At 34.6% G+C, this 24,356-nt stretch overlaps 1 protein-coding gene across 1 annotated transcript in view; it reads left to right on the forward strand.

Moving 5' to 3' along the window:
• Ccdc58 (Coiled-coil domain-containing 58) overlaps positions 1-15,218 on the forward strand; it is a 42,705-nt gene extending 27,487 nt beyond the window's left edge. The window contains exons 3-5 of the mRNA XM_089244230.1: positions 2,657-2,803; positions 13,416-13,475; positions 13,974-15,218. Coding sequence (XP_089100356.1) covers positions 2,657-2,803; positions 13,416-13,475; positions 13,974-14,027 — 261 coding nt within the window. The 3' untranslated portion in view covers positions 14,028-15,218. The remainder of the gene's footprint in view (positions 1-2,656; positions 2,804-13,415; positions 13,476-13,973) is intronic.
• The last annotated feature ends 9,138 nt before the right edge of the window (positions 15,219-24,356 follow it).

Genomic DNA, 24,356 nt, shown 5'->3' on the forward strand with positions numbered 1-24,356 from the left:
TCTTGCGCCATCCTGCTCCAATAGTGTATTTTCGTATTTTTCTGTGCCAAATAGCGAATTTTCCTTCATTATGCCCGGAATATCGGAAAGGACGGCAAAAGATTTGTATTCCTGCTTGCCATGAAACGATTGTTTCCGAGAAGAGCGTATTTTATTCCACTGTACTTAAACTATTGCCTTATTAAAACTATCGGCCTGTCCATCTCGAAACCCTAATAATATCCATGATCGTGCAACTGAAGATGACTTACAATGGTCTTTCAGCATTAAAGCGCAAATGTGAGTCAGTTTCCGTTTTCAAGAAATATAAAAAAGTCTCCACTGGAAGCAGCAGAAATTACTATAGTCGATCGTCATTTCGTCAAATCCCGGTGTTTCCTGAAAAAAATTTTCATTCTGCGAGTAAAAAACACATGTCCGCCGAATTACGAATGCTAATAATTCAGAAACTTTGCCGAATAACGAGTGTTAAATTGCCAATGTCGCCAAATAACGAGTGTCAGATCGCCAATACCGCCAAATAATGAGTACTGAATCGCCAAACATCGTGTTGATTCTTCCGAAATTGTCTCCCATCTTGCAACAATTCTTTTCCGAGTATAGAAAAATGGAAAACTTCTAGAAAATGTTTAGCCCATTTGAAGTGCTGCTGTTCCAGACAGCAAATAGTGCTTTCAGTAAGCAAAAATAATCTTAAATAGACTGGTGTGAAAATTTTTATGCACAAGATAAGCCAGATAACGATAATAAATGCTAATAAAAATAGCCAGACTATATTCTACTGAACCTCCTACCTCTCCAGTACACAATCTACTACTGATTTTCCCAGAATCCCCTGGGCTTACTCTGATTGGAGGATAATGAGTGGTCACATAATTTCTAATTTACATATACTGATGACACTTTCTAAAAATGTATATGTACCAATTATCTCTTCAAATAAACTCACATTAAACAAATATTATAACTTTATAATTACACAAATTATAAACATAAATATAATATATACTTCATTTGAGCAAAAGTACATAAATATATAATTCTTCCAATCTAACAAAACAAGGTGTCAAAAGCCTGCAACATCAAAAACAAAAAACAAGCTGATGAAAAGATGTTTGATAACAAAAGACAGTGCAGTTGTTTTATTTTGAAAAGAGGTGAGGGTTAACGAAAATATTCTTGCTAATTTCGCTGCTCCAAAAGTGCTCCGAATCCTGAATTTGCTGCTCCAAAACTGCTCCGAATCCTGAATTTTGCTGCTCCAAAATGGACTTAGTCACTTCCCACCCCTGCAGTACTCCCCGAAGCAGAATGTTTAGCATTGTTCTGTGATGAGCCCTCGGCTGACTGGAAATGTTCTGCGGTAAAAATCCCCATACATGTAATAGTGTTTTTTGCACTTTTTCTTAAAAATTTTCCAAATTGTTCTGCAGTAGCAGTAATTGTTCTGCAACGTACGTCGCAGATTTCGGCACATTCTGCTTTGGGGCCGTTACTGATTAAAAAATAAGTAAACCTTAAATTTTTGGAGTTAAAATTTATAGAATTTATTGGAATTCTCGAAGTTAGAACACACTAAAAAATTTTATCAGACAGGCTGTGACTTTGGATGTACCGTAAAAGCTAATGATTAACTTTGAAAGTTATATAAGCCACGACTTTAATACGGAAAGCAGCAGTATTTTTTTGTACAACTGAGCTTTACTAGATATTTCCATGTGATGTTACAAGCTCATATATATTTTCATTATTTTCAATCGAATACTCTGTTGTGAATGTAAAAACGTTGATGCTCGAGATTTTCATGTAATAATATTGATTTATATTCAATTAAAATAATGATCTTTTTGCATGAATCCAAAAAATAAAGAAATTGGTGGAAATGACAATTTCTCATTTTTCTCCAGGAAAGCAGGAAAACCCGATTTCCTAGGTTTCATAAACATTTAAACACTCATTGTGGCTAACCTACAATAGGCCTATTCATGTTGACTTATTGTTGCGATGAGAGGATCTCCAATCACAGAAAATCCAGATCCCTGCTAGTGAGAAGGGGGGAAAGCGTCGTCTTTCCAGAACAGACCCTGCCTATTTTCAAAGGATTTATCTGAATATGCGTAACTGTCAAAGGGTTAAACACAGATTTTTGGTGTTCATATTTTTTACTTGTAGTTCATTTGTAGTTTATTCTTTAATGCTGAATTTTAAATTTGAGAGATTAGGAGAAGAAGCAGTTTAGATGATATTAAAATATGCATTCTTAGTTATTGACAATATTTGTTTTAATTAATAAACATTCAGTTGATTTTTATCAGAAAAATCCGATTTTTTTTAAATAATTTTTTTATACCTTGCTGAATGGATATTTAAAATATATATATATAGCAAGACCGGAACTAGAGGGCCGCAAATTTTAGGTGGAAACAAAAACAACTATTATAAAATTATCTGATTTTTTTGTGGAGAGGCAGCCAAATCACATAATCCTCAAGAATCATAGTTATAGCCCTGTACATAGTACCAATTTTAATAAACATCCATGTTCACCACTCTGATTTGAAGTTACACTTGTACATATAAACTGAATGAAATTATGAAAGCAACATTCGAAATAGTCTTTGAACTGTCTATCATTTAAACTTTTTTTCTCTCACAGTTGTTGTATTCTTATGATAAACGGGAAGTAGCTATCAAACAGTGTGTTGCATCAGTATCAGAGGATGTTAGAAAAATAAAAGAGCGGCGATCAAATGACCAAGATAACTTTGATTTATTAAAAAAACTTAGAAAAGAGCAAACAAAGGTGAGAATTTTACTTTAATATACATAGGAAGAGTGATATATAAGTTATTTGACTAATTTTTTTTTTCTTACATAATTTTCCATAAGCTAAGAAGTCCAGCATCCACCCCTTCTGTGTAAAAAAAATTATTTTCTACACTGCAATCAAATCTCATTGATGCAAAATTGAGGAGAAAAAAAATAAATTTACATTGATACAGTTTGTGACTGAATGTTAAAAAATGTTGACAAACCATTTTAACCCTAATCAATGATTTTTTATTTTATTTTAAAGACATATACATAATTAGATAAAACTGTAAGATCACAGTGAATGACATACAAAATGGTATGTAGACCCCGTGAAAAAACAAATAAAGAAAAATAAACACACTTTTAACTTGTAGGGATTTAGTCATTTTTGACATTTTTGATAAAATGTTTATCAAAAAATTATATTTTTCACTGTTTTTTAAAATTATTACAATAATCTGTTTCAATCCTGTGCAAAATGTTTTGGGCATCAGTTAAGGTGTTAAATTTTGTGCAGAATGTGGATAGAGAAAGTATATTTTATGCAAATTATCACATGAACTTGGGTCTAGCAGAGTCTTAAAAAACATAACTTTCATATTTTTTTGCTTAACAATTAAAGACGGACAGGGTCTGTGTGACCCCGCATGCTCTTTCTGCTCCCATATCTCAAGTAAGAATAAACCAGAAGCTTAAAAATTTCTTGACTTTTCCTGGATTATCATGTTCTTATTATTACACCAAAGCTTTTTCATTATCTTTCTTAGCAACAGAGATGCAAATTGATATATCTAGAGGAAGACTGGATGTGTGAATCAGAATGAAATCAAATGTACGTCGATGTCTCAGCTGATGCAAAATGAAATAATACTAGATAAACTAAATTCAAACCACATTGACGCTACAGATGGAAACCATGTCCTACACCAAATGTCATAAATATCCTAGAATTCAATAATACAGGGGTGGGAACTCTGCGCCAATTGCGCCGCACTGCGCCAAAACTAATATCTTGCACCATCCTGCTCCAATAGCATATTTTCGCATTTTTCTGCGCCAAATAGCGAATTTTGCTTCAGTATGCCCGGAAGTTCGGAAAGGACGGCAAAAAAATTTTGTTCCTGCTAGCCACGAAACGTTTCTTTACGAGAGAGAAGAGCGTGTTTTATTCCACTTTACTTAAACTATCAGCCCCTGATCGGGCTTTCCATCGCGAAACCCCGATATTGTCCGTGATCGTGGAACTGAAGATGGCTTGCAATGCCTTTCAGCTTTAAAGTGCAAATTCGAGTGTTTCCATTTAAAAAAAAAAGTCGTCACTGGAAGCAGCAGAAATTACTGTAGTCGATTGTCATTGTGTTAAATCCCGATGTTTCGTGAAAAAAATTTTCATTCCGGGAGTAAAAAGCGCATGTTCGCCGAATTACGAATGTTAGTTTAGAAACTTTGCCGAATAACGAGCGTTAAATCGCCAATGTTGCCGAATAACGAGTGCCAGATCGCCAATCTCGCCAGATAATGAGTGCTGAATCGCCAAACATCGAGTTGTTTGTTCTGAAATTCTCTCCCATTTTGCAACAATTTTTTTCCAAGTATAAAAAAATAAACTTATAAAAATTGTTTAGCTCATTTGAAGTGCCGCTGTTCAAGGCAGCAAATAGTGCCCTCAGTAAGCAAAAATCATCTTAAATAGACGGGTGCAAAAAATTTTATAATAGCCGCTCTTTCAAACAAGGTGTCAAAAGCCTAAAACACAAAAATCAAGCTGACGAAAAGATGTTTGATAACAAAAGACAGTGCAGTTTTATTTTGAAAAGGGTTGAGGGTTAACGAAAATATTCTTGTTAATTTCACTGTTCCAATTTATAAATATCTGCTCCGAATCACATATTTTGCTGCTCCAAATCCCGAATTTGCTGCTCCAAATCCCGAATTTGCTGCTCCAAATCCTGAATTTGCTGCTCCAAAACTGCTTCGAATCCTGAATTTTGCTGCTCCGAAATGGACTTAGTCACTTCCCACCCCTGAATAATATCCCTTCAATCGATAGCGGAAAAAATAATGTAAATGAAAGTGTATGAAATATCATGGGAGTCTTCCTCATCAATAGAACATCAAGGATTCCAAAACATTTTACAAGTAACTCATTGCTTACAGATATGTATTCCACATCACTGGAATTATGTGAATTTTTTTTCACATTTACATAGACAAGCTTGGTTGAAACCCTTTGGAAAGAACATCGGGTGCTTCCAACTGCAAAAAAAAATAATAAGTATAGCAAGATCACACTCATTTATCCTATTCAAAACCTAGAGGCGATGCACCATTAAAATCCTATCAGTAATATAGAAAATAAAAATCCCCCAGTCTTGAGTTTTCTCAACACTGACATACACAGAGAGAGATTGTTTGCACATAATGCTTTAAAAACTAAATAATAATAAAAATGTATTAATAGATCAATGATTTCACTTTCTGATTCTTTGTGTTATAACTCTATTGTCATAGAAATGTTATACCATGCTTTCAAATATTGAAATATTCGAAAATCACCGGAAAAAGCTGTGGGGTCACATAGATCCCTGCCCGTCTTTCTAGGTATAATCTCCCCATCTAGTCTTTCTTGTGTTAAATTATAAAATAACTAGTTATAACACCGGGCGCTGCCAGAGTTTTTTTAGGTGAAGCTTTTTGGATCACGTAATATCTCTAATTTTGAGGGACATACAAACCGTGTCTAAGTTAACCAATATGATGACAAATCTAGATTTAAAGAAACGTAGAAATAAATAATTTCTCCCTCCTTTTTAAAGGGGCGCTAGGTATTTCAATCCCCCGTACTTCCATTTGCCTGTTTCTCTTCAAAAAATGCTTAATTAAAGCTGTGGAATTTCTTTGTATTTTATGGGCCCATAATTAATTTTAACACATCCTAAACTACATGAATTTATGCAGTTGAATATTAAAAGACAATATGGAGACATTAATTTTCATGCTTGAGAACATCAAGCATGATCAAGATCATAAAAAGTTGAAATCATGGATATGCAACTCAAAAGTAGGTCCGGCTAATTACTTTATATTTAATTTTCTGGGCTTCATATATCTCTAAGCGAACTCAATATTTCAAAAATCGAGAATTCAATACAATTTTTAAAATTATTGATGTGGCGGAAAACCTTACTAAATTTCCACATTTCTACATTAAAATCGGCAATTTTAACACTGATTTCTATGGGAATCATCCTTTGCCTGACCCTCAAAGTCATGCTGATTATGATTTTGACGTCTATTCAAAAAGCTCTTATTATTGGGAGGATTGGAAAAGTGGCAAACCATTATAAAGGCATAAACTATTATACATATACAGTCAAACCTTGTTAATGAGTCACTTTTGGGAGATCAAAAATGTGACTTAGTAAGCGGAGTGACTCGTTAAATGGAGTAAGCCACAACTGTGCAAATTCCTACCTGAGGACAATTGGGATTTCCAAAAAGTGACCCGGTAAGCGGAGTAACGTGTTAACCGGGTGACGCACTAACGAGGTTTGACTGTACTGGCGGCCAGGGTTGGTAAAAAAACCGGGTTTTTTTAAAAAAACCAAAAAACCGGGTTTTTTTGGTTTAAACCAGGTTTTTTTGGTTTAAACCGGTTTTTTTGTTTTAAATAGTATTAACATTAAAAACAATGAAAATTCTGAAAAATCATTCAAACTTCCAATAATTAACAAAAATAAAATGTTTATTAATGTAATTAACACTATTCCCATGCTAATTAATCAATAAATATTTATTAAATTTTAACAAAAACCAACTTTTGCCATTTAATTATTTTTTGCTTAACTCAATGGATTACTGTGTTTTTGAAAATTCTTTTAATGTTGTTATTAATCATATAATATATAAAGGTTTTTCTCCAGTTACTTTCAGTATACTTAATTACGAAGCTATTTTGCAAAAAGTAATAAAAATTAGGTGAATATAATGCATTTAATGATGCATAAATAATGCAGATTAATTAACGATGATTTACGATATACAGGGTGATTATAACTAAGGTTCTGATTTCAAAACACTAAAAAAAGAGAGATTGTCAGAATGACTTGAAAATTGACATGAATATTCCTGAAAAAATTCAATTTTATTTGATAAAGGGGAAAAAATACTTAAAAATGTAAAATTAATGACATCATCCAACATGTGGGAAATTTGCTCGCAGAATGGAAACGATAGCCAGTCAAGGCAAAATTATAACTTAATTATAGTATTGCACGAGTCCATAATTCACGGAAACATCACAAAAAAAATGAAGTAATTGAACAAATAACTACAACTTAAAAAATGTTAAATATGTTGTCCACCGCGTGTTCTGGCTATGAGGTTGAAAGCACAAAAATTCTTGTTCAACAGCAGAATCAGAATATGCCATGGTCATAATGTGGATGTGCTTGCAATTCAGCTTTATTAAACCAAACGCGCCCCCTTTCCCCCGTTCATATTCCTGAGGAATGAGGAACTTCTAACATATAGGGAATGTGCTGGAGATTACAATTCATCAAAGTTTGCAATCTGACCACTGTTTATAACATTTTGAGGTACCCCCACAGCCAGAAGTTGCAAGGGTTAAGGTGCATCCTGTCAAAATGGGTCTTCAGCAGCTGCTTTGCTGGTATTGAAAGGTGCATCTTGATAAAAGTTCTATCCACACACTGATGCTGTGGAAGTGCCGAAATGATGTGGTTGCACAAAATAGATTATACTGCTGGCCAAGTACAGCATCATCTACTTGCACATTTTGCACTTTTTTCTTTTGCGAAAGAAGCGTCCATTGCTTCAGGAGTATCCATGCAAATTTTCAGGTCATTCCGATCAGTACTTATTGTATAGTTTTGGAATCAAAACTTAAATTATAATCACCCTGTATATAGCTGATTATTTTTTATAAATCTGTTACTACTATACAGTAGAACCTTGATTAACTGGGCTTAACAGTGTGTGTGTGAAAGTATAAAAAAACAACTATTGAATATTAAGACTGGGGGATATACAGTAGGAGATGTGCTACTTCTTATGGGAATGAAAATGTATGTGAGGTAATGTAACAACTAGTACACTAGTCTTTGTCCTTTAAGGACAGCTGGTGTCTTTATTGGATTATAGGACCCTGCCCCTAGCATGATGGTGTCATTACTGTAGCTGCTTCTTTGTGAAGGGAAAAAGAAACCCTGTGAGATATGTAATACATCACTACATTTAGATGTGTGATGCAATCCTTATTCATGAATTTGCTAAAGATAGAGCATCAGAATGTAGCCAAAGGTTAGAAAATGTTGTAAGAATGAGAAGTTTTGGCTTTTATATATAACTTTAAATGACTAAGATACTTCATATGAAAAATATATATATATTCTGGCCACTTTTATTAGACTTTTTGAAAAAAAACCTTTTATAAAATGATATGTCATTTAAAGATATACCGTCAGAATGTACCCCAAGGATATAAAATGAGGTAAAAATGAAACATTTTGGCTAATAATGAACAAATATGATATTTTTCAGGGAAAAAAATGATATTTAGGCCACTTTTATCGGATTTTTTGAAAAAAACCAGTTGGTTAAAACCAAGGTTTAAACCAACGTGGTTTAAACCAAACAACCCTGCTGGCGGCATTAAAGAATTGCAAACCATTGTAAAGGCATATACACATCTGAAACACATTGCTAGGGAACCACGGTAACCAAAGTAAACATTCTGAAAGATTGTTGAGGCCCAGGAACCATAGTTGACCGACCATTTCGGGCATTTGCCCTGCTCTGACCAACTTAGCTTATCATTCAAGTCGGGTCCCATTTGGTATATATGCAAAATTTGTCGTTGATCGGTCTAAAATTGTAGATTTGTATAGAGAATATACACACACACACACACACACAGAAAATCAATTTCATATATATAAAATAATATAGAAATTTTAATTTTAAGTCAAGATTCTGAAGATTCATATTAATGTGAAATTTTTTTGTTTGTTACAATGCTCTTTTGAAGATTTTTATCAACTTTTTAACCAGCATAGCAGAAATCGCTAAATCTCTGTAAAATGCCATATATTTTTTAGGCTTTCTTCTGAGTTTTAGCAGGTTCAAAGTGAGGGAAATAGAAAAATGTATTCCATTGAGAAATCAGCTTTTCAAAATAGCTAAGCTTGTCATTGATAAAATATGATACAATGCTTTCGTGAAGGTGGAATATCTCATCAATGCTGCTGAAGGGGTTTACGTGTAAATAAAAATGTGTGTAAATAATAATATAGGGATCCTAGTGACCTAGAAAGTCAAGGGGAATCAGGGAAAATGTTTAATATTTGGGAAAAATCTGGGAAAACCCCAAGGGAAAAAAAATATATATTCACATTCCAGTGGTTGGTCTTCACTTTTTCCCTTTCAGATCCTCCAGTAGGAAAAAAGGGAAACCTTATTAACAATCTTTATCTGCATTTTCCTCCAGATCCCCTACTAAGAGAGAGTTTGATATGCATGAGCAAAATGTCTTATCAGTTAAAAAGTGGGATTTTACGTACTTGGAACTATAATGTTGTTGAACCTGCTTTCTGAGTAAATGGATGTAAGGAGGAGACATCCTCCTTCCATTGCTGAAAACAAAGCTAATACCAGCTCTAATTTCTTTTCCATTCAAATATTATGTCAACATGGAGAAGGGGTGGGGCATTCTACCTGTGGGTTACATGGAAGGCAGCTGGGTGGGATGATTTAACAACTTGTTAGTGGTATATATTTTTTGTTTATAAATTTTCCTTGCTACACTCAGTTAACCAGTCAAGTGGTTACGATGGCGTTTGCCGTTGCTGCCATACGTAATGTTGGTGCCTACGACGGCATTTGCCGATGTGCAGACTTTTTTCGGTCTTTTTCTCCAGTCAAGTGGTTAAGACAGCGTTTGCCGTTGCTGATATACGTAATGGTCTTGCCTACGACGGAATTTGCCAACATGCAGACTTTTCTGTCTTTTTCACATAGATATGACGAAATAATTTGTCATAAATGTGCTGCCATCTCTGTAAAGCCATCCTTCTACTTTATTATCTCATTGCTATATTATTATTTGAAGGTCTGAGACTATTATTACTGTTATCTTTGTCATGTTTTGCAAAGCTGCATCCCCATCGGTTTTTTTTTTTTTTTGATTTCCGATTCCCTTGCGAAGATGCATCTGTTTTATTACTCATATATCTTTTAGCAAAGGTTCAACTACTATGGTTCCACATAAGTCCATCAACAGCATTTCTTTTAGTCACAGGACATTATGACCGCCCCTCCCCACTTTTGGGGTGTCATATTACAGTCGAATCCCGTTATAGCAAAAATCTCGTTTTAACGAACACTTTTTCAATCTCCCAAACACGTTTACATGGGAACAATGCTAGATAACCTGAATTCCTTTAACAAAATTTTGTTTTAACGAAGTGATTCCTCCGGTCTCTTGGCGTTCGTTATAACGGGATTCGACTGTATGTCTCGGCACACTCGAGCTATAAAAAAAATATTTGAATGTTTCAGACTTCCAAGAAAAGGGGAAAAGCACATGCATCTTCAAAAAAAAAAGTGGGCACTGTGGGTAACGCTCGGAGAAATTAATTGGACAGTTGACTGGTTAACAGACATTACGGACAATAAAAATAAGTAAAAATGAAAGAATTGTGTTCTCTGAAATTTTGTAGTAGGAAATGGGTTGAAAATGTGCAATGTTTGGAAAGAGCTATAGACATTTTTAACAATGTGAAGTTTATGTAGAACAAGTTTCTTTGATGTAAGCCTGCTACCTCTGTTAGCTTGACAGTAAAAGATCCCCTCATTAAGTGCAAGAAGAAATTATTAAGATTGTCCTCAGAGTATGAATCATTTCTGAAAAGTTTTCAGAGCTCCAAACTTATTGCAACTTGTTTGTTTGAAGCTGTCCTCAAGATCTCATGTAAAAACTTATTGCAAGATTGGTTGAGCCTGATAAGTGGGAGGTTGCAGCTTCCCCAAAGCAATTTCCTGAAATTGATCTGGATCAGGCAGAAAGCTTGCTTCCGAACAAAAATATTGATATAGGCTTTGCAGCAAAAAAATTTCTTGTGTAAAGCAAAACTAATGATATTTTTGAATTATATCTGCAGTGTAGAAGAGGCTGTTAGTAGATATTGTTGGGAAGTTGATGGATAGGAGTCCTCAGTATATATCAGTCCTATAGGGATTGTCAGCACTAGACCCATTAATCATCCCCCTAGGATCATTAATCACAGTTCCAAAAATTGGCATCCAAAGAATGGAAGTGGTGCTCCAGAGTTTGTATCTTTCAAACCAGATAAGTAATGTTGCTGAGAAAGCTAAAGCATATGTTGATCTAACACTGTAGTTCTTAACCAGAGATGCGGTAAAGTCTTTGTGGGGGTGCAAAATGAAAAAAAAAAATTGTAACATGTTAACTGATTTTTAAATTCTTTGAAAAATATGAATCATGCTGACAATTTGATGCTTCATTTTTTAGCTTTCTCTTGCTTTGTCATGTGGAGTTCATGTTGTAAAAATTAATTTTCCACCCAAAATACTTTTCGGGTTGTTTACATTCATATCTTATGCTATTAGCCGGTTGTGCTTGGATTTGATACTGTCATAAGCAGGAAATTTTTTTTTTAAATTATCAAGGGCTAAAAAAAAAAAAAAAAAAAAAACACACACACACACATGTAATATTGTTGTTTGGGCTTAAATCAATCAGTGAATTAATTGAACTATTTTCTGTCAAATTTCAAAAAATGTTGAAATGTAATAATGATTTCAGTTTAGTTTTTGAATTAATTAAAAAAAATAAGCCAAAGCCAATTATTATCCATAGGTCAAAGAAGGAATTAGAAAATATATAAAAGAATTTATAAAAAGTAATAAAGGGATAATTTAATGTAATTAATTACAAAAACTAAATTTTACAAACAATAGAAAACACATTATCCAATGGGGTATGAAAAAGGCAAATAGTATTGCACTGTGGGGGTGGGGGGATAAAAAAAAGATTAAGAACCACTGATCTAGCAAGTGCTGTCAATTTTGGCTTCAAAGATGAATTTGAAAATTTCTTCAAAGTAAGGTCGGATGAAATTGGCTCACAGACAAATTCTTCTCAGATATTTTTGCTTGTGACAAGAATTTTGTGGAATCATAAAAGGTTCTTGAAATGCGTATTTTCTCATGTGGAAATGCATGTGTCATAGGTGCAGACATGAGCCCTCATAAAATTTATTGGGGGGAGGGGACTCAAACCAGAACCTCCTAGAGATAGAAGGCCTCTGCACTCAGCTTATGACGTCAGTAAGCAGTCCATTTTCCCTCAGAATATTCAGGGAAAAAAAATTCCCTGCTCTGGCCAGTATCATCATTGTGAGGAAAAGAAATGATTGGGTTCAGATTTGGCGATTTCTATGCCCCACATCGAATCACTACGCGGTATTTGTGAGCTAATCAGGAAGATTCTACTCCAAAATAAGAAGAAACGAAATAGGATGCTGTGTTTCAAAATGTGGCAAACTTGCTAGGTTGTCTGAATGACGTTTATGGCAAACAGTGCAGAGGCCGCCTATCTCTAGGAGGTGATGCTCAAACGGCCTCAGGCCCCAGATTCCAGCGCCTATGACATTTGTTGAAAGTGCACTTCAATACATCAAAGACATGTATGATGCAATTTCAAAAGCAGGTGGAATTCGTGCCATTGACATCAAAAACATAGAAGACAAGCAAAAGCTACAGGAGCAAGGGAGGAAAAAAGAACGAGAGAGAAAAAAATATCAGGGACTTGGAAGGAAAAAACAACAAATTAAGAGTAAAGCAAAATTATGAGCAGAACGACTCAGAAATAAATTGAATGATTTGGAGAAAAATGTTTTTTGTTAAATGATAAATATAATTTGAAAATTATCTCATTATTGTTACCACTGCTTTTGTTTATGTGGTTGTTCCAAGTTATAGTGACAGCTTATCATCAACATCTTAATTATTGTTTTTTTGCTATGTCTTGTTACTGGTCATTCTTGCAGTTCTTTCATCTATTATTATGTTAAAACAATGTGAATTGGTGATAAATGATCTCTGTGTGATATTTCAAAGTAAAGTGGTATTGTATACAGGAGCATTATATATAATTTGATTTTAAAAGTGGGGAGAGGGCAATATATGAAAATTCTATCTGCACTGTGCTTTTTATTGGTATATTACCGAGAAATGGTATAATTTAGAGTGATGTGGAACATTTTTAAATTATATATGCCCATAACAGTACATGCATTTTTGGTCGGAAATTTTTGAATTACGGTCAGGGAAATGATAGAGCAGATTTTGCCAGGAACCCCGTAATAACTTCGGAATTAAATATTATGTTGTAATTACAATATTTATTTTGCGTTCTTTTTGTTAACTATGACAAATGATTTTCACGATGAAGTAAGTAAATCGAAAATTTTCAATACACTCAGAAATATTTATTAATATTTTTAAAATCTTCAAAGAATATTTCAAATCAATTCTTTTATATGTCTGTTTCAATATAGTTGAGGCTCTTACAAAATGAACTGAATGTTGAAGAAGTTGTTAAAGATAGGAGTATAAAGGTTTGTGTTTTGCACTTGTATTTCATTAAGCAATATTGATTTCATTAATCATATTTTGTCATTAATCATATTTTGTCAATAATCATATTATAGAATGTGTCAAACATCAATATTATTTTGATTTTATGGTAAAATTTTATTTTTTCTTTCAATATATTTTATTCTTTATTAAGTTGAATTTTATGTGAAAGAAGAAAATGGGTTGTTTTTCATGTCACACTCATAAACTTAACATTTTCAGCTTTATATTTATGGGCGTAAGTGCATTTTCTCATTGAAGAGGAAAAAATATATTTAGTTTCAAATCATTAAAAACTTAGTTCTCCATTAAAATAATATAAGATAAATATATCAAAACCCATACAATTCCTTGAATCGACCAATTTACTTTTATTTTAAGTATTTAAATTAAAATATTTAAGAAACAATTGGTTCCAAAATGACTTATTTCATTTGCTTCCTTTATGGCAGTTTGATTTTTTTTTTTTCCTTTTCTAGGTTTTTTATGAACGCTGCCGTCCATTCTATAAACCAGTAGATTTGAAGATTTGACATTAGGAAAATTATAGAACTTTATATAGTTTTGTAATTTGCATAGTTTTCATTACATAATGTCATTAAAATATATACATATGACAGAACAAAGTTTTTTAAATTTATTTAAATAAGTTTTTTTTTTTTTGAATTGAATTTTTTCATGTCTGTTGGATGTATGTGAATACACCAAGCCCATATCCCTTGTTTTGAGTAATTTTTATGGTTAATAAGAATATTTTTGTGACGTTTTTCTTTTAAAACATGTAAACAGGGACGATGAAACCAATAAGCTGATGTTGCTCAACAACACATTTCCATTTAAATTCCACATTTCCCGTCGTTGACCAGGCCCCTCATGTGTTTGAGTAGACATCCTAGGTCAATATTTTTCTCAGGGTTGTCTTACATTGATTTCATAATAAATTTATATCATAAAAAGTCATGAAAAGTTTATTCCCAGTTTTCAGATTTGCTGAATAACATTAAAGTTGAACCTTGTTAACACCTAACTGGAAAAAATCATTTCATGCTAATTAGTTTTGTGCTATCCAATAAATGTGAAAAAATATTCAGATTAAAATGGTATTCTGTGTTAATGAGGTTCAACTTTACACTTGAAATTTGAAATGATTTCAAAAATATCATTCCAGAAAGGAAATACGGGGAACTTGTATCTCTTAATCATTTATTTTTAAGCATGGTAATTGTTTGTTGTAACATTGTTTTAATTTTGGTATCTTTGGAACATGTAAATGTTTTCATAAACATCACCTTGTTACTTCCTGTTGATAGTTATGTAAGTACAATTACCAGCTGTACTGTAGGTTAAATTATTTCAACATTACAGCAGTAAGATATATGTAAATGTGTCAACAAAATATCGGTGGACACTTTGAGCAACATCCCTCATTTCTGGAATTCAGGTTCCCTACATGTAAAGCAATGAATAATTTTTATAATGTAAAATTATAAGCCCTAATCAAGTGTTTATAAATAACTGTGTAAACTTCTAATAATTAAAATAAAATGTTTATTAATGCAACTAACACTATTCCAAAATTAATTAATCTATAAATATTTCTTACATTTCAACAAAAACCAACTTTCGCAATTTAATTATTTTTTGCTTAACTCAATGAATTACTTTGTGCTTGAAAATTCTTAATGTTATTATTAACCATATAATATAAAGGTGTTTTCTCCAGTTACTTTCAGTGTGCTTAATTAGCAAACTATTTTGCAAAAGTTGTAATAAAAGTTAAGTGAATATAATGTATTTAATGAAGCATAAATAATGCAGATTAATTAACGATGATTTATGATATACTGGGTGATTATAACTAAGGTTCTGATTTCAAAACACTGTAAAAAAAGAACAATTGTCAGAATGACTTGAAAATTGACATGAATATTTCTGAAGAAATGGAATTTTATTAAGTAAAGGGGAAAAATACTTAAAAATGTAAAATTAATAACATCATCCAACACATGGGAAATTTGCTTGTAGAATGGAAACAATAGCCAGTCATGGCAAAATGACCCGTACTTAATTATAGCATTACATGATTTCATAATTTATGGAAACATCACAAAAAAGTGAAGTAATTGAACAAATAACTATAACTTAATTTAAGAAATGTTAAATATAATGTCCGTGTTCTGGCTATGAGGTGAAAGCACAAAAATTCTTGTTCAACAACGGATCATAGTATGCCATGTTCATGATGTGGATGCTCTTGCAATTCACCTTTATTAAATCAAATGCGTCACCACGTTATAATATTTACTGAGGAATTTCTAACATATAGGGGATGTGCTGAAGCTTGCAATTCACCGAAGTTTGCAATCCGACCACTGTTCATAACATTTTGAGGTACCCCCCACAGCCAGAAGTTGCAAGGGTTAATGTCAAGTGAACTGACGGCCAGCCAGGTGTCGTGCCATCCTGTTATTGTCAAAATGGGTCTTCAGCAGCTGCTTTGCTGGTATTGCAATGTGCGTCTTGATAGATGTTGTTCAATCTACACACTGATGTTGTGGAAGTGCCGAAATGATGTGGTTGCACAAAATAGATTATACTGCTGGCGAAATACAGCATCATCTACGTGCACTTTTTTCCTTTTGCGAAAGAAATTTCCATTGCTTCAGGAATATCCATGCAAATTTTCAAGTCATTCTGACCCGTACTTATTGTATAGTTTTGGAATCAAAACTTTAATTATAATCACCCTGTATATAGTTGATTATTTTTCATGAATCTGTTACAGTAGAACCTTGATTAACTGGGCTTAACCATGAAAGTATAAAAAACTGTTGGGTGATATATAGTGTGAGATGTGCTACTTCTTATGGGAAAGAAAATTAAAATGTCTGTGAGGTAATGTAACTACTAGTACACTAGTCTTTGTCCTTTAGGGACAGCTGTTATTGGATTATAGGACCACCTGCCCCTTGCATGATGGTGTCACTACTGTTGCTGGTTCTTTGTGAAGGGAAAAAGAAACCCTGTGAGATAAAACACCACTACATTTAGATGCGTGATGCAATCCTTATTCATGAATTTGCTAAAGATATAGAGCATCAGAATGTAGCCAAAGGTTAGAAAATATGGTAAGAATGAGAAATTTTGGCTTCTATATATAACCTTAAATAACTAAGATAAGACTTCATATGAAAAAAAATATATATATTCAGGCCACTTTTATGATACTCTTTGAAAAACCACTTATACCATCTCATGCCATTTAAAGATATACCATCAAAATATACCCCAAGAATATAAAATGTGGTAAAAATGAAAAATTTTGGCTAATAATGAACCATTATGATATTTTTCAAGGAAAAAAATATATTTAGGCCACTTTTATTAAGTGTCTTTTTAAACTGATTTTTAAAAAAAAACCACTTGGTTAAAACCAAGGTTTAAACCAAACAACCCTGCTGCCATTCCAATAATTTCCATATATTGAAATATATGACAGCCATATTTTTATGGGCATCTTTTTATCAGACCACCTCGTTGGGCATTTTGCCTGTTGTGGCGTTGTTTTTGTATTTGTATAGAAGAGGGAGCAAAGATCAGAGCACTCTCCTGAAACATTTCATGATCCTATAAGACACTCTGAAGTACAGTATACAGGGTAACCTTGTATTAATTCCCCTTGTCTATTGTATTAAATATATATGCATTAATTCCATAATTCTCCTTGTCTCTTACTGGTGAACCGTTGATCCTAGAGGCATACGTCCAGTTAAAAAATTTATTTAAATAACGTGGACTTCAGAGATGGATGGCGATTTTTGCTCAGCTAAGATCCATGAAATCAATAGACTTTCTGGATGTGAGCTTGGAAAAAAAAATATCCAACAGGAATCGAACCTAGGACCTCTTGCATACCAGGCAAGCACGCTGACCATTAAGAACCATTTAAGGAGAAACGGATCGTCTCTCTATGGTATAATGACCAGTGAACTTACCCAGATTTGATTCGTGGTAAAGAGAACCAGCACTTTTTTCTGCGTTCACCTTGGCATAATGTTCTCAGTCTATTGATTTCATGTAGACTTCAGATACGCCATTCATGTTGCAAGGGGTTGTACTTTTTATACAGAAACCTTGCCCAAAAAAACCCCCCAATTAGCAAGTTTTTGCGCTGTCTTTCCTGAAGCCAACAAAAAAATTCTACGTTTCCCAGTGCAATTCATTGAGATATTTGAATTCAATATTGGAGAAATTTTTAAAAAAAAACCAGCATAAATGAGGAAAGAAGCATTGTCTGTTTATGTTCTTTCCCAACTTTTCTCTGATTTTGAATTCAAATATCTCAACAAAAATTGCACTTGGAAGCGTGGAATTTTTTTGTTGGCCTCAGGAAAGACAGGGCAACAACTTTCTAATTGGGTTTTTTAGGACAGTGTGTCCATATAAAAAGTTACCATTTTTGTTTTGATAACTGAACAACCCCTTACAACATGAATAATGCATCTGAGGCCTACACTTTATTTGGATACTTTTTATAATTAGAAGTATGCCTCTGACGGTTTTCCAACGTAAAAACTCACGCTTTCTTACTAGTTGTAAGGCTGTTCTGTGCAGGACTCTTGATGATAACGCTGTTCCACAGAACCCAAACAAATTTTGAACATTTATCTAATGTACAGGGTGTCCCTACTGCTGTCGTAACAGTATTGTAACTGCTGAGCAATATGTTATGCTTGGACATTGACTCAAATTTACACATTTATATCAAGATTACATCACATTACTTATAAATCATAGAGCCAAATCGCCTTATCGTGGAAGTCCCTATGTAGCTGAGGTTCTCATGCCTTACCCAGATGAGCTCTGGTAAATAGCTCTGAGTGACACAAAGTTCATGTGAGTTCTGAAGTTAGAAGATCCTCACTTTCCTAATGTTTAATAGAAATTTTCTAAAAGCAATTTTTTTATTTGACATAATTTCCTAATGAAACAAAAAATGACATTTACAGTGAGACATAATTATAAGACACCACAAGTATTCACGAGAAAAAAAATATTTCTACAATAATGAAACTTGAATATGTCAGGGGTGGGAATTCTGCGCTAAAGTTAACATCTTGCGCCATCCTGCTCCAATAGGGTATTTTCGTATTTTTCTGCGCCAAATAGCGAATTTTGCCTCGGTATGGCCGGAATTTCGGAAAGGACGTCAAAATATTTTTGTTCCTGCTTGCCGCGAAACGATTCTTTCCGAAAAGAGCGTGTTTTATTCCACTGTACTTCAACTATCACCGTATTTAAACTATCGGCCCATCATCGGGCTTTCCATCGCGAAACCCCAATAATATCCGTGATCGTGCAACTGAGGATGGTTTGCAATGGTCTTTCAGCTTTAAAGGTCAAATGCGAGTGTGTTTCCGTTTTCAAAAAAAAGTCGCCACTGGAAGCAACAGAAATTACTGTAGTCCAGCGGTTCCCAACCTGGGGTACGCGAGAGGCCGTTAGGGGGGTACCCATCTAAAAAAAGAACAAAATGATTACAAAAGATTAAAAAGAATTTTTGAAAGTAGGTAAGAGGTTTTTACTAATATTGTCAGTTGTAATATATTGACTTCCTTATCAATGTAATCTTCTATGAAAGTGGGGGTGGCGTCCGCTGGAAGGTTCTGTCTTCCCTCCTCCCGCCCGCTCCCAACCTATAATCGGGATTCGTGAAGTCCTTTCTCTCGGCTCACTTTTCTTTGGCGTTTTAGATTTGATTGTTGACGCATGCCGGACTGTGCATAAAAACGGAGAATTAATTAATTCGTGTTTTGTTATTAACTTTTATTGTGGGCGTTTGTATTGAGGCGTGTGCGTGCTAATCCCACAATTTTCTACCAAGCACCTACTACTCACGTGATTTGCGCTATGGATCAGTGGCTAAAAACTAGATCTGTGCGGAAGAGGACTGATACAACATTATGAAATACCGCTACCGAAACCTCCTGCTACATCAGCTATCGTATTGCGAGACGGGGGGGTTGGGGGGGAATCGCAGTATTAATGAAAAGATGCTGCCAGATGCATGTTTGCAGAGGAAAGTGCTCTTGTAATGAGTTTAATATCTCTGTCGAATAATACGGCGTCTTGAAGAATACAGGACGTGCCAGACGATGTTGAGAGAACAGGTCATAAGTCACGTCAAAGGTTGTGAATTTTTTTCTATCCAAGTCGACGAAAGTACCGACGTTGCTTGCGCAATATTCTGTGCTACTTGTAATTGGTAGTACTTGAAAAAAAATTCGAAGTAAATCTTTATTTGTCACCCATTAAAGGGGTTGTACGACTGTTAAAGACTTATTTGAAGCAATTAATCATTATTTCGTTGAGAAAAGAATTCAATGGTCAAAATGCATTGGGCTCACAACAGATGGAGGGAAATCCACGGAAGGTTGCTACTCAGGCCGTCGTGCACGCGTGGCAGAAGTCTCTCCCAAAATGAAATGGACTCTCTGCTATATTCACAGACAGCTTTGCATCGAAACCTTTGCCCCCAAATTTGCGAAACGTTCTTGATGAAGCGGTCAAGGTTGTCAACTTTTTCAAGGTGAATCCTACCAACTACAAATTATTTAAATTGTTGTGTGAATACATGGACATTCTTCACAACGCTTTGCTTTTGCACACCGAAGTTAGGTGGTTGTCCCGGGGTTAAGTCCTGACGTTGCTGTTCAAACTTCGGCACGAGGTAGCCCTTTTTTTTCGGAAGTGTTTGTAATACTTCACGATTTCTTGTCACAAGCCGAGCTAAATTTAACAGTTGGCCACTTGGAAGGATTAAAATCCTCGTTTGAAAAATATTTTCAGAGCCTTAAATGGGTGATCGATGTATATCTAATCCTTTCAAAGAAGAGTATTCTGAACCGGCTTCATTGTCGATTCCAGAAAAGGAGAAATTGCTAGAGCTCGCATCAGATACCACTCTGAAGAACCTTTTCAATGGCGGAATGGTGAACCTAGTCAGTTTTTGGGCCTGCCGTAGTAACGAATACGTTGAACTTTCTAGAGAAGCCATAATGTTTTTATTGCCGTTTGTTAACACGGAACTTGTTGAACGGGCGTTTTCTTCGTATACTTACATAAAAAATAAATATAGAAGCAAATTGAACGCGCTCCGGATTTGAGTTTGTATTTATCCTCTTTTGAGCTTAATTTTTCGAAACTTTGTAATTCAATACAGTCCCTAATATCACATTAAATTTTTTTTCCTAATCTTTGGGTTAATTTGTTTGCTTACTTGAAAAATAAAAAGCTAAATAATGAAAAAAAAGACCATTTAATTTAATTCAACATGAACCTTTTCTTGAAGTTTTTCGAAAACTGTAATGGGTGAAACAGATTGGAGGGGTGGAGTCTGGAGGAATCGGGGCTGGGGGTACGTGGACTGAAAAAGGTTGGGAACCACTGCTGTGGTCGATCGTCATTGCGTCAAACCCCGATGTTTCGTGAAAAAAAACATTCCGGGAGTGAAAAGAGCATGCCCACCGAATTATGATTGCTAATTTAGAAACTTTGCCGAATAATGAGCGTTAAATCGCCAATGTTGCCGAATAATAGGTGTTAAATCGCCAAATAACGAGTGTCAGATCGCCAATCTCGCCAAATAATGAGTGCTGAATCGCCAACCATCGTGTTGATTCTTCCGAAATTCTCTCCCATTTTGCAACAATTTCTTTCAAACAAATTGAAAACTTGATATAGAAAATTTGTAATATCTATGAAGACTAAAGAATGTTTAGCCCATTTGAAGGGCTGCTGTTCCAGACAGCAAATAGTGCCCTCAGTAAGAAAAAATCATCTTAAATAGACTGGTGCGAAAAATGTTATGGCAGCCGCTCTTTCAAACAAGGTGTCAAAAGCCAAAACAAAAAACAAGCTGATGAAAAGATGTTTGATAACAAAAGACAGTGCAGTTGTTTTATTTTGAAAAAGGGTGAGGGTTATCGAAAATATTGTTGCTAATTTCGCTGCTCTAATTTATAAATATCTGCTCCGAATTCTATATTTTGTTGCTCCAAAACTGCTCCGAATCCTCAATTTGCTGCTCCAAAACTGCTCCGAATCCTGAATTTTGCTGCTCCGAAATGGACTTTGTCACTTCCCACCCCTGATATGTGTATGTCATGTTGTTTATACAATTGTGAGTGAAATTACATTTGAGAAACAGTTGATATTTAGTATTTTTGTGAATTCTAGACATTTTCATTTCTGCCATTTTACAGTAGTGTAGCACTATGTTATTTTATGCAAATTATTTTTTTTAGTTCACTGGATAACAAATGAATTAAAAATATTCCCTTTTTACAACTACCTCATCAGTAGAAAAAATGCCAAGGGGTACAGAGCTGCTACTGCTGAACCATACATGCACCTCATCCATATTCCTCTGCGAAGCTACATGTTGAACTTTGTGTGTATGTATAGTGAACCTGACGTGAAGTTTGTTTTCGCATAATGCTTGTTATTAGTAGTGTTTTTTTTTTTTTTCAAACCGAGTACAACTCAGGTCTATTGCCATAGGCAATTTACTACCTAGTGAGTTGTGCCGGAAGTGTAAGTGCGTGTACCTAACAGTCTGAGTGCGTATCTAGTGTTGTGTATGATTTTTCAGTGCTGCCATCTATATCTCAGAAGTGAAGTGAGTGATGTATTAGTAGTGCTGCCATCTGCCACCAATTTTTTCTAACTATGGGTGAAGTGTAATGATTGAATAATTGCATTGTTGTAGGCCTATTGCTCTCTGTGGCGAGACTTTTTAACAGGAAGATCGGCTCACATTTATGCCTCAAAGTTGGGAACCATAGCAAACGAACTTCAGTCGATCACTACTATGGCGATTTGTGGCTATTGCATGGCACCGGCATTTCTGAAACATATATAGCAAATATAATTGTACGTTCTCGATGTGCCACCACATTTAGGCCATGGAATATGTGGCTTTGTAAAAATAATAATCTGGCCACACCCCATGTTTGTCTGCTTGATCAAAACATAATGTTTTTGCTCCAGCAGTAAGGAGCAAAATGTCATCCAGAAATATAAAATCTGCCTTAAAACTGCAGTGCTCACAGCGAACAATTTGTTCTACAAGTAACATCAAACTCATGAAAATGAAGAAAAAAACCTTCATTAACTTTGAAGCACAAACCGGGTTGTTGAGTCGTCAAATGAGTGGTGGTTCAGTGATTGTTTGGGGAGCATTTTCTGCCCAAGGAAAGACTAATATAGTTTTTCTACCCTATGGATGAACTCGAAAAGCTATGTAGAACTTTTGCAGAAGCAACTTGGTATATGTAAAGGAGGTGGTGAAGATTGCATATTCCTACAAGATAATGCATCAATTCATGTGTCTGGTCACACAAAACAGTGGTTCAAGCAAGAAAACATCAATGTGCTTTCATTGCTGGCTTTTTCCCCGGATCTCAACCCCATGGAAAACTTGTGGGACATTCTTTGCAGATCTGTATACGCAGGTAAAAGGCAATTTTCTTCCATCGAGCATCTAAAAGCTGCCATATCACAAGCTTGGAATGATGTCTCTTGTGACACTCATTGATTTATTGATTTGATTGAGTCCATGCTAAATTGCATTTTTGCTTTGATTAGCAACAGAGGTGGTTGTACAAAATATTGATTTTGATAAATTTGAATTTTTTCACTTTTCACTCAAAATTCAGTATAAGTGTCTTTTAATTTTTTCTATGCCATATTTTTTGTTTGTCCATGAAATAATGTGAAAATCTTTTTTTAAATTTCCAATATTTGGTATAAAGTTATTTTGCACCATATTTTGAGACAGCTTGGAATTTTTTATATTTTTTACTTCACTCCTTGTGGTTTCACTAAAATTGAAATTGTCTTTTTTATTATTGTCTTATTATTTCTCGCACTTTTTATGAAGTATAGATGACTGTATACCAAGTGAAGATAAGAAGATAGTTGGAAATAAAAGTCACTTTCCTCTGTGAGGAATCGAACGACCAACATCACACTTTCTGGGTGCGTGCTCTACCATTAAGCTACAGAGGACAGACATTTTCTTTCCTAAGAACATTGTGTACCTTTGAGCTGAACAGGACAACGCAGTGTCTGTTCCCTGTAACTTAATGGTAGAGCACGTGCCCGGAAAATGCGAGGTTTTCTGGTTCGATTCCCCACATAGGAATATAACTTTTCTTTCCAATTATTTTTGCTGGGTATCCAATCATCTGTACTTCGTATAATTAACAAAGAAGTTCAATGTTGCGGAGGCAAATTTCGTTACGAGCTGTTGCTGAGTTAGGAGGCTGTCTCTTGAGCAGTCCCGTTCAGCCCAAAGGAACACGGTGTTCTTAGGAAAGAAAATGCCTGTCCTCTGTAGCTTGATGGTAGAGCACACGTCCGGAAAGTACGAGGTTGGTGGTTCAATTCCCCACAGAGAAATGTGACTTTTCTTTCCAATCATCTTCGCTTCGTATCCAGTCATCTGTACTACATATAATTAACAAAGAGGTTCATCGTCTCGTTCAATGAAATGTATGTCTTATCCGACGCACTGAGTAGGAACCAGCTTCTACTTTAAAAAATCAATGTTTAAAAAAATGTAATGTTACTGTTTTCTAAGTTGTTTAAGTCATCCAAGTGGTCTTAATTTTTTAAACGGCACTGATTCATTAAAATTTAAAACAAAGAATAGCTTTACACAGTAACAAAAAGGTCTCCGGATTTCGAGGGTTTTGTGACGTTTGTGATTCTGGGAACCCCAGTTGAAAACCGATAGGCAAAGGATGATCCCCCATATAAATCAGTGTTAAAATTGCCGATTTTATTGTAGAAATGCG

Source organism: Pholcus phalangioides, unplaced genomic scaffold, assembly GCF_987345545.1.
Source record: "Pholcus phalangioides strain wild (caught in Gottingen) unplaced genomic scaffold, Ppha-v1.0 ptg000015l_1, whole genome shotgun sequence".
NCBI lineage: Eukaryota > Metazoa > Arthropoda > Arachnida > Araneae > Pholcidae > Pholcus > Pholcus phalangioides.